General features: G+C 35.8%; 1 protein-coding gene across 9 annotated transcripts in view; it reads right to left on the bottom strand.

Moving 5' to 3' along the window:
- Positions 1 to 1,476: 1,476 nt before the first annotated feature.
- ZMYM1 (zinc finger MYM-type containing 1) overlaps positions 1,477 to 15,399 on the bottom strand; it is a 34,745-nt gene continuing 20,822 nt past the window's right edge. For 6 of the 9 annotated variants that reach the window (XM_024741463.1, XM_024741514.1, XM_024741489.1 and 3 more), the window contains 4 exons: positions 13,215 to 13,368; positions 12,188 to 12,325; positions 11,974 to 12,008; positions 7,618 to 11,628 (listed from right to left, as the gene is read on the bottom strand). In XM_024741463.1, coding sequence (XP_024597231.1) covers positions 9,322 to 11,628; positions 11,974 to 12,008; positions 12,188 to 12,325; positions 13,215 to 13,368 — 2,634 coding nt within the window. In that variant the 3' untranslated portion in view covers positions 7,618 to 9,321. Of the gene's footprint in view, positions 1,557 to 7,617; positions 11,629 to 11,973; positions 12,009 to 12,187; positions 12,326 to 13,214; positions 13,369 to 15,399 lie in introns of those variants that run through there. The other 3 variants (XM_024741531.1, XM_024741504.1, XM_024741522.1) reach the window with 3 other exon arrangements.

Here is a 15,399-nt window from a genome sequence, read left to right as displayed (position 1 = left end):
TTGGAGAACTTTCAGGATATTGGAGCTGTGCTGCTTCTCCTGAGGACTCAAGTAATGTCATTGTAATTAATAAAGCACATAATTGTATACCCACCTTGTTTTGACTGTTTGCTATTTTGTAAGTATCACTGCATGAAGAAAACCTTGAACTAAAGGAAAGGGGCAAGGAGGCTCACAGGGAGGCTCACTACCACTGTCCCATGTGAGCTGGCCTGGGATTGTAGTAATCTAGAAACATTTTTCAGCGTGCTTATTGCCCTTGCCATCTCCCTAGAAGATTTTGCCTGCCTAAAGAGGGAGCAGAATGAAGAGTTAACACCATTTCCTAGATATAAGAATGGATTGAGATAAGAAGTTTACTTTCAATACTTTGCTACTTTTTAATGTTCCTAGTAGATGGTAAGCACTCGGGAAGCTGGTAGATACTTAATACTGATAAGTTTAATTTGGCATTGCATACATTCTAACTCCTCTGCCTTCCTTCTGCTTAACTGAACTCATCTGGCAAAAATCAAAGTCATGATAAAATCCAATTCTCTGTCTAATCCATATACATTGACTGTCTTTAAAGTCTGCTTACTGATCTCTAGGGATCCCTTTTTGCTGCCCAGCAATCACACGATTTTCATCTTTATTAAATTCTATTTCATGCCATATCCTCTTTCTTCAAAGCTCCAATGCCTCTTCTTTCATCTTCATTTTCAGAAGATGACCTTTTCTGTTTCACTGAGAAAATAGAAACACTTAGAACTTTCACAAGCTTCTACAGTCATATCTCCCCACCTACCTACATCTGTACCTACATATTCCTTTAAAAAAAAAAATTTACTTATTCATTTTGGCTGTGCCGGGTCCCAGTTGCATCATGTGGGATCTTCGTTGTGGCATGCAGGATCTTTAGTTGTGGCATCTGGGCTCTTAGTCGCGGCATGCATGTGGGATCCAGTTCCCTGACCAGGGATCGAACCCCAGCCCCCTGCATGAGGAGTGCAGAGTCTTACCCACTGGACCACCAGGGAAGTCCCTGTACCTACATATTCTTTTTCTTCTGTTATAATGGATGAACTGTCCATATTTCTAGCTGAGGCCAACTTCTCCACCAAAGAGGATGGCAAATAACCACATGGAAATATTCCCAACATCATTACCTTAAGAGAAATGCAAATTAATGGGGGTATATCTATCTATCTATCATCATCTATCATCTAATCTCCAGTGGGATATAACTACACACCTATCAGAATGGCTAAAATAAAAAGTAGTGACAACATCAAATGTTGCAAGGGATGCAGAGAATCTGGATCGCTCATACATTGCGGGTGGAATGTAAAATGGTACAGCCACTTTGGAAAATAGTTTGGCATTTTTTTTGGTTGGTTTTTTTTTTATACCAGCAATTTTTTTTGTGTGTGTGCCAGCAATGGTACTCCTGGGCATTTAGAGTAGAAAAATGAAAATTTATGTTTACACAAAAATCATGTATACAAATGTTCATAGCAGCTTTATTTGTAATAGTCTAAAACTGGAAACAATCCAAATGTCCTTCAAAGCGTGAACTGTAAAAAAAAAAAAATAGTGAACTGTTAAACAAGTACATCAATAACATTATTCAGGGACAAACAGGAGTGGACTACTTAGACACGTTAACAACTTGGGTAGATTTTAAGGGTATTATGCTGAGTGAAAAAAGCAGTCCCAAAAGGCTATATGCTCTGATTCCATTCATTCTTGAAAAGAAAATTATAGAGATGGAGTATGGATTAGTAGTTGCCAATGGTTAGGGATAGAAGGGAGAGAGGAAGGTTGGTGTACTTATAAAAGTATCATAGGGAGCACTGTGTTGGTGGAATTGTTTCGTATCTTGACTATAGTGGTGATTACATAAATCCATACATGATAAAACTGCATAAAAGTAAACACAAGTACACGAGTACATGTAAAACTGGTGAATCTGAATATCAGTGGATGGTATCCATGTTTAAATTCCTGTTGTGATACTGTATTATAGTTATGCAAGATGTTACCATAGGGGGAAGCTGGGTGAACGATATATGAGATCTTTCTGTATTATTTCTTGCTACTTTATCTAAAAATATCTTATTAAAAGTGTTACATAAGATGGTTGATAGTATCTATGGCTTGTTTCTGATACTTTTGTGGTAGTGCTCCTAATATTTCACCTTTAAGCATGATGTTATACATACTATTGTCTAGGTCTATACATACACATTAATAAATATATTACCAACATTTTATTGTTAACAGAAAAAACCTTTAATTCTAATTTTACCAAGGTTTTAAAAATCAGGCACAAAAGTTAAAGCTTTATCAATACTTTTATTGTATATATTGATATCATTTTCTTAATTTGATATATTTTGTTGCATTTCATAAATAAATTTCCTAATATTGAAACACCTTTACATTCTTGACATGAACTGCAATGGGTAATAGTGCATCACTTAAAATTTTTTTTATAATAGAAAACTTCACATGTAAAAGCTGAGTAACAGGGACTTCCCTGGTGGCGCAGTGGTTAAGAATCCGCCTGCCAATGAAGGGGACACGGGTTCGAGCCTTGGTCCGGGAAGATCCCACGTGCCGCGTAGTAGCCAAGCCTGTGCGCCACAACTACTGAGCCTGTGCTCTAGAGCCTGTGAGCCACAACTACTGAGGCCTGTGCACCAAAACCCCATGCTCCGCAATAAAGGAAGCCACTGCAGGGAGAAGCCCGCTCACCGCAATGAAGAGTAGCCCCCGCTCACCACAATTAGAGAAAGTCCGTGTGCAGCAATGAAGACCCAATGCAGCCAAAAATAAAAGCTGAGTAACAATATATTGAATCCCTATGTACCTATCACCTAGATTCAACAACTATGAAATCACGGACAATCTTGTTTCATCTTGACCCTCAAGTACTCCCCCTCTCCCGTTATTTTGAAGCCCTAGATTTCATGTAATTTCATCCACTAATTCCTGAAGTATTTTTGTCTAAAAGTGACTTTTTATTTATTGGCTGCGTTGGGTCTTCGTTGCTGCACCCGGGATTTCTCTAGTGTGGCAAGGGGGCTACTCTTCGTTGTGGTGTGTGGGCTTCTCATTGCAGTGGTTTCTCTTTGGTGCAGAGCATGGGATCTAGGCACGCGGGCTTCAGTAGCTGTGGCACGCAGGCTCAGTAGTTGTGGTGCACGGGCTTAGTTGCTCCGCGGCATGTGGGATCGTCCTGGACCAGGACTCGAACCTGTGTCCCCTGCATCGGCAGGCAGATTCTTAACCACTGCACCACCAGGGAAGTCCCTAAAAGTGACTTAAAAAAAAAAAAAAAAAAAACCACAACATCATTACAAATATCCATTGTTCACAGTTGCTTAAAGATCTAAACATGGTTTACACACTGCAATTCATTGACATGACTCCTACTTCTTTAATCTATAGGATGCTCTGCCATCTTATTTTTTCCTTGTAAGTTTTTGTTAAAGTTTTTTGTTTATCCTGTGCAGTCTCCTAGGATTTGGATTTTGCTGGTTAATCCCATTGATGTTGTTTAATATGTTCCTCTGACCCACTGTATTTCCAGTAAACATGCAGCTAGATCTAGGGTCTTGATAAGATTCAAGATCAAATTATTTGGCAAGATTACTTCATAGGTAGTGCTATATCAGTCAAAGTCCAGCCAGGAGACTGGAACCACATGTTATTTGAACTACAGAACCAGAAGGCTAGAGCACTAAGGTATTACAGCAGCAGCAACTGTAGGAAGCTGCTAGGACTGGGAGAAAAAAGAGAAGTTGGAATTATTAATACTTAGAAGCCTGGAAGAAGAGTCCTTAAATTCAGACCTCTGAGAAGGATGCGTATCTCAGCTGGTGAATATGTCCATTAGAAGTACACAATGTCTGGCTGTATTAGTGATGTTAGCAGCCATTGATGATCATTGCCTAGATGCATTAATTAAACAAGGTACTATTTTAATTTTATTCGTCATTTAATACTTGCAAAACTTTACCATGCTTTACATCAATGCCTCTCAGTCAATCTGGTTATCTGAACCTTATTCTAATACATTCCTCAGGTAGGGGTCATGGAAACAATGTTCCATGAATTTGCATACTGATGATAGCCTGTGACTCTTACGCTTTAAAGTCCATTTGGTTGGATATAAAATCCTGAGTAAGTTCATATTACTTCATTGTCTTTTGGCATAGAGTGGCATTATGGAAAAGTGTGAAAATAATCGTATTTACCTTCCCTATACCTGCTTTTTTTTTTTTTTTTTTTGCATGGACTCTCAAAGGACTTTTTCTTCAAAAAACCCTTTATAAATTTTTTCATTCTTTTTTTAGGCCATTACTCGGCACTGACCATCCTGGGTCAGTGTTCCTAGGTGCACAGTGTGTCTTTTCAATACATAAAGTCTTTCTACTTTCAAGCAAGTTCTCTTGAATTCAGTGCATCAGCCAGGGTTCAGTCAGGAAGCAGAAGCCATACTAGTTATCTGAACAGAGAGAATGTAAAAACACATTAAGTATAAAGTTAACTAAGTTACTGAAAGGATAAAGAGAACATCAAGATGTTATGGAGGTAGCAGCTAATATCCTGAGATGAGAGAACAAAGAAAGGAGATAGGAATTTAAATTTAGAGGGGCCTCATGGAGCTGGAAGTTACAGCTCTGAGGAGGGATGATGCTGGTGCTGGTCTCTGAGCTTGGGCCTAAGACCTAGATCGCTGAAGAGGGGCTGCGGGTGTCTCTGACAGAAGGAAGCATGACGATAAGGCTTCTGCAAGTGTAATAGAAACTGCAACCAGATTTAGCTGCTGCTAGGGAAGGAAGTGCTGGATGAAAACAGCATTGCTGGCATAATGCTCACAAGAACCACAAGCAGACATAAAGCTCACAGAAAGTAGACAGGATGGAACAAATCCTTTCCTTCAGACTTGCAGTCTCCCTCTAGTGACTCCTATTGGCAGAGGCTAACATAAATCCTGCTAAAGCAGAAATGATCAGCACAAAGCCGAGTATAGAGAGGTGGGTGCATAGACAATAGCGTAATAACTGGCACATAGTTTTTAGTATTTGCTCTTTTCCATTGCTTTGGATTTCTTTGCAGACTCTATTTATATGGATATCAGGTTTTCAATATGTGGTATCACTCTTCTCTTGATTTAAAACATTTTCCTTCTTTCCATTTCCACCCTCTACTTCTCTTAGGGATTATCAATTGTTTATTCACTTTTGAGTTCCTTCTAGATTAGTTTTCACTTTTACAGTGACTTTTATTTCTTTTAATTTCTAATGCTTTCCTGAATTCTTGTCATTTATCTTTTTAAACCTTTCTTTTATCCACTCATCTGAGTTTTTCTAATTCTTGTTTATAGTTCTTTTATAGCTTTTATCATTTAATTTCTTTTAGCTTGGTTTGAAACAGATTTTTGTTTTGTAAGGATTTACTGTTCTTTATTCTTATAATTTTGTATATTTCACAATTCTTTTCTGTTGCTAAGTTTTAAGTGAAACATTTACCTGTACTTTTGAGACAGAATTAACTTTTCCGTCTTCAAGGTTCATGAAATACTATTATTTTCACAAAGTGACTAAAATAAATGACCTAGTTCTGAGACCTGCTTCCTTTGCCTCTCTCCCTCACTTCACACTATACATTGTCTTTCCTTTGACCCTATTGTCCCTGTCCTGCAGAATTTGGTGTATACACCCAGCAGTTTCTCCTTGAAAGGGTTTTGTTTTGGAATGAAGCTTACATTTGTTAGTTTCAAGAGCTCATAAGGACCTAGATTACTCCAACAAATTTGGAATTTAGCACAGTCCCCTTAACTCACCTGCAAATTGGCATCTCCAGGTCACTTTTTGGCTGCAGTTTTCAAATTGGCCAGCCATGCTTTCCAGTGGAAACCTGTTGATTTGGGAGATCTATTCTCAAGGCCATCAGACATCCCACTGATTTTCATCCATGACCTTCCATACAGATAAATGGCACTACTCAGGTTTTACAGTTGCTTTTGAGTTTGTCACTATCTAATTTTATTTTGGGATTGTGGGGATACCTTGTCACCAAGACTTGCTATAGATGCCATGCATGGGTTTTTGCTTTTATGAAGGGATTTGGGAGATTAAAAAAATACACTGCTATTTCTGTCATCTTCTATTCTTCAATGTACTTCTGGTAGTTAATTTTTTATTTAGGAATATCTGTGATAACAGTTCATATAAAAGGTAGTATAGCACAGTGATTAGAAGCATGAGCTATGGAGTCACACTGCCCGGGTACAAATCCTAGATTCACTGTTTACTAATTATGTGATCTTTAACCTCTGTGTCTTAGTTTCTCCCATAAAATAATAGGTTGTGAGAAGTGAAATAACATAAAGCACTGAGAAAAGTACTAGGTTACATAGTAGGTATTCAACAAAGAAAGGTGGTGTTTTTTTTTTTTTTTGGCCACACTTGCAGGATCTTAGTTCCCCGACCAGGGATTGAACCCAGGCCCCCAGCAGTGGAAGCACTGAATGCTAACCACCGGACCACCAGGGAATTCCCAGGAAAGCTGTTTTAATTACTGTAGTTATCCTTTTTTACTTTTTCAGGTCTAGCTCTTATTTTACTGGCTTTATAGTAGACTATTAAAAAAGTAAAAAAAAAAAAAAGGGAAAAAAACCACCCTACCTCTTGAAATTAACTCTTGCTTCCACAGTAAGATAGAAATCACAAATGCGAATAGCTAGAAAATAATGAAAATGAGAAGAACACATGGTAGGCAAATGTCACTTCAGAGGAAAGTTCATAGTGTTAAGCACTTTCATTACCAAACAGAAAAGAATGAAAATGTAAGCAATAAGCATTGAATACTAAAGATTAACTGCCTTCTATTAAAGTAGAAATCAATGAATTTTTTAAAAAGAGTAAAATGACCATATTAAATGTTGGCAAGGATGTGGAACAACAGACACAGATATTGTGGGTGGGAGTAGAAAAATGGTATAACTGAGAAGTCTAATTAAAGTGGAAGATGCACATAGCCTTGGCCCATCAAGTCCACCTCTAAGTAAGTACCTTAGAACAGACCTTCCCAACTTGTGGGCCAGTAGGGTAAAGCCTCAGATGGCCACAGCTCTCAAAGCCTCATCTTTTATGCTATGAAGCATACAAATATTCTTTTCTGTATTATCATCTATCTATCTACATGAAGAGTTGGTAAGCAACCTCTTCTAATATCTTTCTTGGATTTCCACATTAGAAAGCCAAGTTTCATCGGAGTCAAGGCCTTATTTATTCTCTGCTGGATATCCAGCAGCTAGAATAGCATCTAGTATATTGTACTTGCTCAATAAATATTTGTTCAATGTGCATACTATATAAAAAAAAGGATCACTGGAATATTATAAAAATGCAAAATCAGACATATAAAATATCCATTTAAATAAAGGATGTCCACCCTAGAGGAGTGGGATAGAGGGTGGGAGGGAGACACAAGAGGGAGGAGATACGGGGATATATGTATATGTATAGATGATTTACTTTGTTATACAAAAGAAACACACCACTGTAAAGCAATTATACTCCAATAAAGATGTTAAAAAAAAAATTTCAGCACACACACAAAATAAATAAATAAATAAAGGATGAACTTGTATACTCATATAATGGAATGGTATTCAGCAATTAGAATAAACAAACTAGAAATCCACATATAAATCTCAAACAACACTGAGTGAAAGAAAGCAAATTGCAGAAAGATAAGCACAATGCAACTTAAAGTTTTATATAAAGTTTACAATCATGTGCAACAAGGCTATGTATTAAGTATAAAATTATATAAGCATGGAATGATGCACACCAAATAATCATTGCCTCTGCGGAAAAACAGAAATATTATCAGGAAAAGATTTACAAGGGAGCTTTAACCCAATCTATAATATTTTATTTCTGAAATAAAAATCTGGAGCATGGCAAAATGTTAGGATTTAATAGAACTAAATGTTAATTGTTACGTTCTTTTATTTTTATGTTAAAATTAAACCATAATTAAAAAGTAGAGTAGGATTGATAAATAAACCTAAGAATGTGTATGGAAAACAACTAAATAAAATAAATCACTAGTTTTGGCCTAATCAAGAAAGAAAATGTGTATAGAAGATCAATGAAGAAAGCAAGTATAGGTATATAGAAGAAATTATGAGAATACTTTCTACAACTCTATGCAAATTTATTTGAAAGAAGGACTCAATGAAATAGATGCTCTTTCTAGAAAAATTACAAGTTATAAAAGAAAACCAGCCTCAGATATACCTACCACTAAATTCTTTCAAATCTCTGAGGAACACATTTCCCTTGTTATCTAAACTTTTCTAAAGTGTTAAGACAGAAAGAGTTCTTTCTTTCAGAATTATTTGAAAATTACTCATATTTTCATAAAGTAGATTAGGAATTCCTATTGTGTCACCCAGCTAAGTCAACCAAAACCACAGCAATATTTAGCGTTTTAATGTTTAATATATGAGGTTTCACAGAAAAGTAAATACAAATGGCTCAAGCAGATACGCAACCTTATTTTTAAGTGAAAATAAAAAATTCTATTGAGATTTAATCTCCACAGAGATTAACATATCATTATTCAACTAACAGACTGGCAAAGATCAAAATGTTTAATACTTTATAAAGATTCGAGGAAATAGGAACTCTCACACGTTGGTGGGAGTATAAAACGATACAATCCTTACAGAAAGCAATTGGCCAATATCTATGAAAAATAAAAATGTACAAATCTTCTGACCTAATAACTTGAGTTTAAAATTTTATCTCACAGCAACTCACTAATGTGCAACATGACCTATGTACACGGTTATTAAATGCAGCATTATTTGCAAGAGTAAGAGACTGGAAAGAAAACGTTTGTCAGTAGGGACTGCTCCAATATATTATGGTACATCCATACAATTAAATCTTACGCAATTATTAAAAAAAGAATCAAGAAACTCTATGTACTGATATGGGACAATCTCAAAAAATCATGTTAAGTGAAAACGGCAAGCTGAAGAACAATGTGCACTGCCCAGCACATTTATGATTAAGTATCTCCAGAAGGATATTTAAAAAACAGTTAATACTTCTGGGAGGGGAAACTGGGTACTAAAAAAGGGAAGGAGACTTTTCACTGTATATCATTCTGTGTCATGAATTTTGAACCAAGTGAATGTTACATGTTCTGATGAAAAAACTTTTTTTCTTAAAAGACAAAAATTTGAAATAAAAACTGATAGCCAACAGAAATACAAAATTCTTTCAGGTAAATTCAAGTTAGCAAGTTTTATATTTCTTTCACCTGTAGGATAAACTTTTCCACAGTTCCATTGAGTCTTTCAGGTTCCATCAGTTTATTTACCAATTCCTGCTCAACAGCCATTAGGGCTAAGCCACTAAGCTTTTCTTGTCCCCTGGTATGACATAAATATGTTTTAAGACGAGACAGTGTAGAAAATGAATTTTCAACACTTGCTGAAGTAACTGGCCAAGACAAAGCAATATATAATAGCACTGATATGCAAGGAATATTATTGTGAAGACCATGCTGAATAAACAAATGGCCAAGATTGCTGAAGCTGATGCAATCATAATCTAGGACAAAGTTGAGCTTTGCATATTGCCGATAAAATCTAAGTTCTGGGATGATGTCTGCATCAAGTTTATAAAATTCTTGGACATCTTTAGCTGTTGCTTCATTTAACGGTTCATTCCATTTAAGTAACAGTTCTGAAATCTGCTTCATTTTACAATAATCAAACTCTGAAAAACACAATTTTAAATTTTGTAATATAGTATCCAAGCCTTGGTAATAAATATTAATTTTATATTGTTCTTCTGTTGAGGTAGGAAAAAACATACTGTCTGAATTGCTAGGATCTATTGTTTTCTGAATTTTTCTTCTTTTCTGAAATGAAGGCCTTTCAACTTCAAAACCTTTACAGGTTATTTTTTGACATACTTCCTCTGCTCCATCCCAGATAGTTTTGAAATAAGTATCATTTCTTTCAGATGATAAACATTCCAAAATTGCTTCTATTTTTGAAGACAAAGAAAAAATGTCTATGGTTTCACTTTGAAGCTCTTTGGAAAGAATTCCTGTAACACTTAGTACTCGATAAAGAAATTTCAAACAAAAGATAAATTCAAATTTGGAAACCAATGCCAACAAATCACTCAATTCATCAGCTAAACTTGTGTTTGAAGAATGGCTTGATAGAACTTCCAGTGTTTCAATAACCTCTGGAAGACCCTCAATCACAGATAGTAACGTACGATCATGGACTGTCCAACATGATTGTGATGTATGTTTTTTGCATGTTTTGTTTTGACTTAGCTTATAAATGTTTTGAAAATTTACAGACATTTCCCCATGAATAGTGTTGAACAAAGAACTGAGAGTATTTAGAGCACTTCGGAGCTCTTTTACTTCTTTGCAAAACCTAATCACCGCTAAATCCAAAAAATGTGCATAACAATGCAGGTATAAAGCTCTTGGCTCTTCCTTCTTGAATTCTGCTGCAATTTTATTAAATTTTCCCCTCCAGTTACTGGTGCTATCATAGGCCTGGCCTCGTATTTTATCCAAATCAACTCCAATTTGCTGCAGGTAAGTTTTAATACTCCTGTGTAAGTTGGTCCCAGTCATCTCTTCAACATCTATGAAACCCAAAAATCTTTCTTTAATTAATATAGCCTTTGATGTTTTCTGTGGGTATCTTACACAAATTGAGAATTGCCCTTTAGTGGTACTATCAGTTGTTTCATCACATATTATTGAAAAAGCTGAGGAGACATTGATCTCATTTACAATATCTTGTAACATTTCAGTCTTTATTATTTCAATAATATCATTTTGAATTTGTGTACTATTGTAGAAGTCAACTTGTGAATTCGTAAGTCGAAATATTTCTTCTCCTTTATCTTTTGCTCGGATTTCTAACAATTCTAAAAAATTGCCTTTATTCACAGATGAAACAGACTGGTCATTTCCTCTTAAGAGTAAACACTGCTTTCCAAGAAATAAAATATTTTCAATTATAAGCTTTAGGTACTTTTTATTTCCCTCAATCTGTTTTGAATGATTAGATAAACTGTCATTAACGGTTTCATCACAAAACTGGTATTCCCTCCAAAATTGCAATGACTTTGAATGCATTTCACTTTTTTCATGCTTTCTGAATTTTTCCAGAGTTTTTTTCCAATTGGAAATTCCTTGGGCTGCAAATGACTCTCCTCCATAGCTAAATTTTTTTTGGCAGAACAACTGACACGAATAACAGAATATCACATCCTTTTTAATACTGTTTTCTAATTGCTGAAAATTTGAACACCAAGATTTTTTAATACTTCGTGATTTACCTTTAACTTTTTGTACTTTGGATGTAAATTTTGGGTGACGTAGTCCATCTCTTATTTTCATGGATTTCATACTGTTTGTAGCATCTTGGTGTGACACATGATCTTTTTGTACTTCTATACTGGAGCCAGTTGTATGCTGACTGAGTACTGATGAAGATGGTGCAAGGCTTGGCTGTTCCACATTACTATTAGCAACACCATTACTTGATTCACTGGGTGAAGTCTTAGAAATCTTGGGAGAAAATGACAAAATAACATTTCTTTGAACAGTTTTCAAATAATCAATTAAAATATCGAACATATCCATTCTAATAACAAAAAAATCAATGGGTGAGTAACAGTATGAGCTCCACTAGGGGCAAACATTAACAATTATTTATAACTTAGTATTCTTATTAATAATTTCAAGTCAAACTTGAGATTTGGGAAACTGAACGTGAAGGTGTTTATTGCTCTACGTTTTTGAGCTCTATGATCAAATCAGGAATGAATATGCTCAAATACAGACATGCACAATATGTTTAAAAAAGAAAGCTTAAAAAAGACAGTAGCAAAAACAATTAAGAATAAAACTTACATCCTCAACATTTGCTGTTACTGAAGAAACTGTACCTGTTAAAATAAAGCATAAATTCTAGATCTTATACCATAATCTATAAAATAGCATCATTAACTATATAATTGCTTATTTCATATTAGGCAACCAAAAGAAAACTTAAAGACAGATTCTATATTCTAATCAAGTATGGCAAAACAGTGTATATGTCAAAGAACGTCACATCAATTTTTACCTTGTAATACGTCAGAGTTCATGACGGGCAGGGCTTCATGAGTATCTGCCAATGACACTATATTGCTTATAACTGGAGTTGTATCTTTCTTTGGAGAAAGGAGATCTGTTGAAGCATCATGCACCATGGAAACATTTACTGATAAAAATTAAAAGATATCTTATAAACCAGGCAGAATCAATCAATCAGAAAGCACTGTTTAATTACAAGTGTTTCAACGAATAACGCAAATATCTATCAATAATTGCTTTAAGTATTAGTGGGTACTGGAGTAATTTTTATTAGGGCTTAGGAATATCCAGGTTCTTTAGGATAAGATTAATATCAACATTAAACAGATAATTTACATTTCCCATCATTTTATATCTTTTACCTTTGCATGCAGTTTATCAGTCCTTTTATACTATTTGCTTGAACTGTCAAGCAAATCTTTACTGTGAAATTACCCATGAAGAACATTGCTAGAGAATCTCCTAATGGCTATCATTTCTAACCATTCCAGGATTCATAAACTCAATATGAATGGAGCTGGGTTGGTGTCTAAGCTAGTATTAAAGAGCTTTCTATAATAAGCCAGTCTGCATGATGCACAAGCCCTAGGGGAATCATTCATTCCACCGTCTATGAAATTAGCACCACTGGTCCTATATGAGGCTCTTTGATAGAATACACAGTTGGCTCTGGATTCTCTGTCCCTTTCTATTAGTGAACATCAAAGTATTTCCGACTAGCTCTACTCCATGTGAAATATGTAACTAATAGCCTTGTTTTTACAAAGCAGGGCTAACTAGAAGATTCTATATTCTAATATGACAATCTTTACAAATAAATATTAAATCTCTGGTGATGAAGTAGCCTTCCTTTTATGCAAAAATACTGGAAACTGTTCTTTGAAACAAGTTTTAGATTGTTTTGACTTTTAAGTCAGTTTAATTTAGAAATGAATCAAGGTTATAAATTAAAGGAAAGTAGTAATATTCTTCAACAGTTACTAAATCTCTGGTAACTGCTAAAAAAAAAATAGTACCTGTAGAAGATTCCATCTTAGCTTTACTGTAAGCAGAGAAACAATGAACAGAGCAGAAAAGCTCTGTCTTCCCCGAGTCATTGGTAGTCTCAATCATTTCGTCTGAGGGTTTCAATGATTTGCAAAGAACAGATGTAAGTGTTTTGGCTGGTTTCTGTTAGAGAGTAAAATAATATTCATATTCCTGGTACATGACATATGCTCACAACCATTGCTTAGTTGAAACATTATAATAACAATGAAGTCATATTTTTGCACTTTCTTAAAAACAGAAAAAAGGCACTTATAGATTGTAATGACTAAAATAAAGGAAACTGATCAATCTATTAGGTAACTATTTGTATTATTTGTCAGGTATATTAATAGCTATAACAATACATATGCAAGCAATGAAGAAAGTGGTCATAAAAGATGTTCATCATCCCAGGCAACTAAAGCCAACTGGACAAATCAACAAAAGTCTTATAATTACAGGTCTGTCTTTAATGCCAACTTGGGCATCAACTAAGGAAAGCCTTTTATTGGTGCTAAGGAGGAGCCAAAAAAGGGTGCCTAACACACATTACAAGATGCTGTGGGAAACACTGTTTTGCTAGCCTAACTTCATGGTGAAAATTCAAGCACGTTGTAAGAAAGCAGCACACAAGCAGTAAGAGGTACAGAACATAGTGCATTCTGTAAGCAGTAAGGTTGCAAAGGAAAAGGATAGAAAACGGGGAGGTTCACCACCTACTCTTTCGGGTGAAACAGGAGCCATCATTCCTGGACTTAATACTAAGTTAACACTAACGACGATGAAATGGAACAGCTTTTAGGGGTACACGAAGTGCAAAGACAAATGAAAATACATTACATAGATTTTCTTTTTCTGGGAAAGAATGGGATATTGGCAAAGGAACAATGAAACAAAAAGTAGAGGGTAATTTTGAAAATTACTATTTTTGTCCCTTATTAGTAGGAATTTTCATATTTTACGAAATATAGCAACTCACCAATGTTTACATTAACCAACAATAGTGGTATAATTTATAACTAATTTATTACTCATGTGGGAAAGCTAATACTTAACTAATGTACTCTAGTAAGAAGATATGGCCAGGGACTTCCCTGATGGCACAGTGGTTGAGAAGATTCACAAAACATTAATATCTATCAATATTTAAGGTATCCCTGTATGTTGACCCAGAAATTTATACTTTTAAGAATTTTGGGGGCTTCCCTGGTGGTGCAGTGGTTAAGAATCCGCCTGCCAATGCAGGGGACACAGTTTGAGTCGTGGTCTGGGAAGATCCCACATGCTGCAGAGCAACTAAGCCCATGCGCCACAACTACTGAGCCTGCGTGCCACACCTACTGAAGCCCACGTGCCTAGAGCCCATGCTCTGCAACAAGAGAAGCCACCACAATGAGAAGCCCGCACACCACAACGTGCAGTGAGTAGCCCCCGCTCACTGTAACTAGAGAAAGCCCACACGTGGCAGTGAAGACCCAATGCAACAATAAATAAATAATTAATTTTTAAAAAGACGTAGCCAAAATAATTACAATTATACCAATCAACTTTTTCAAATAAAAAGCCACCCCATTTTTGCATTTTTGGATTCATAAGTTGGAGTGCTTTACTAATTTTTTTTTTTTTTTTGGCCACGCTGTGCGGCTTGCAGGATCCTAGTTCCCTGACCAGGCATTGAACCCAAGCCCTTGTCAGTAAAAGCGCAGAGTCCCAACCACTGGACCGCCGAGGAATCTAATTCTTGATTACAGTTCACTAACAATATGGATTTTCTACATTATCACAATCACACAACATCTTAAATGCAGCAGGGCATAGTGTTAGGTGGTGCTTCTTAACTCATCTAGCCAAATAAGCCGTGCCCCATCACGTATGCTGAATAACTGAGTACTCAAATACAGGCTCTTAAAAACAGGAGAAGGTCTATTTATTGAGTGTGAGGGGTAAAGAAAGAAAAGAAGGAATGGCATTAACTGCTTTCAGACAAAGGGTTCTATGCTCTCTGTTCTCCCATTTCTGGTCCCAAGGCAGGGTACTCTCGTGGTGTGGGCATTCTGTCATAGAAAAGCTGTGGTTCACAAATGACCTATTTGAACTGTGGCTTGTTAAGACTCCCATCTTCAGTTGCTTGTTTTTAAGGAAGAATTTATAGGGATACAATTGGGTCTCAAA

The sequence above is a fragment of the Neophocaena asiaeorientalis genome, unplaced genomic scaffold (assembly GCF_003031525.2).
Source record: "Neophocaena asiaeorientalis asiaeorientalis breed wild unplaced genomic scaffold, Neophocaena_asiaeorientalis_V1.1 scaffold804, whole genome shotgun sequence".
NCBI classification, from domain to species: domain Eukaryota; kingdom Metazoa; phylum Chordata; class Mammalia; order Artiodactyla; family Phocoenidae; genus Neophocaena; species Neophocaena asiaeorientalis.
Note: the sequence above shows the minus strand (reverse complement) of the source record. Positions and strands in the feature narration are given on the sequence as shown.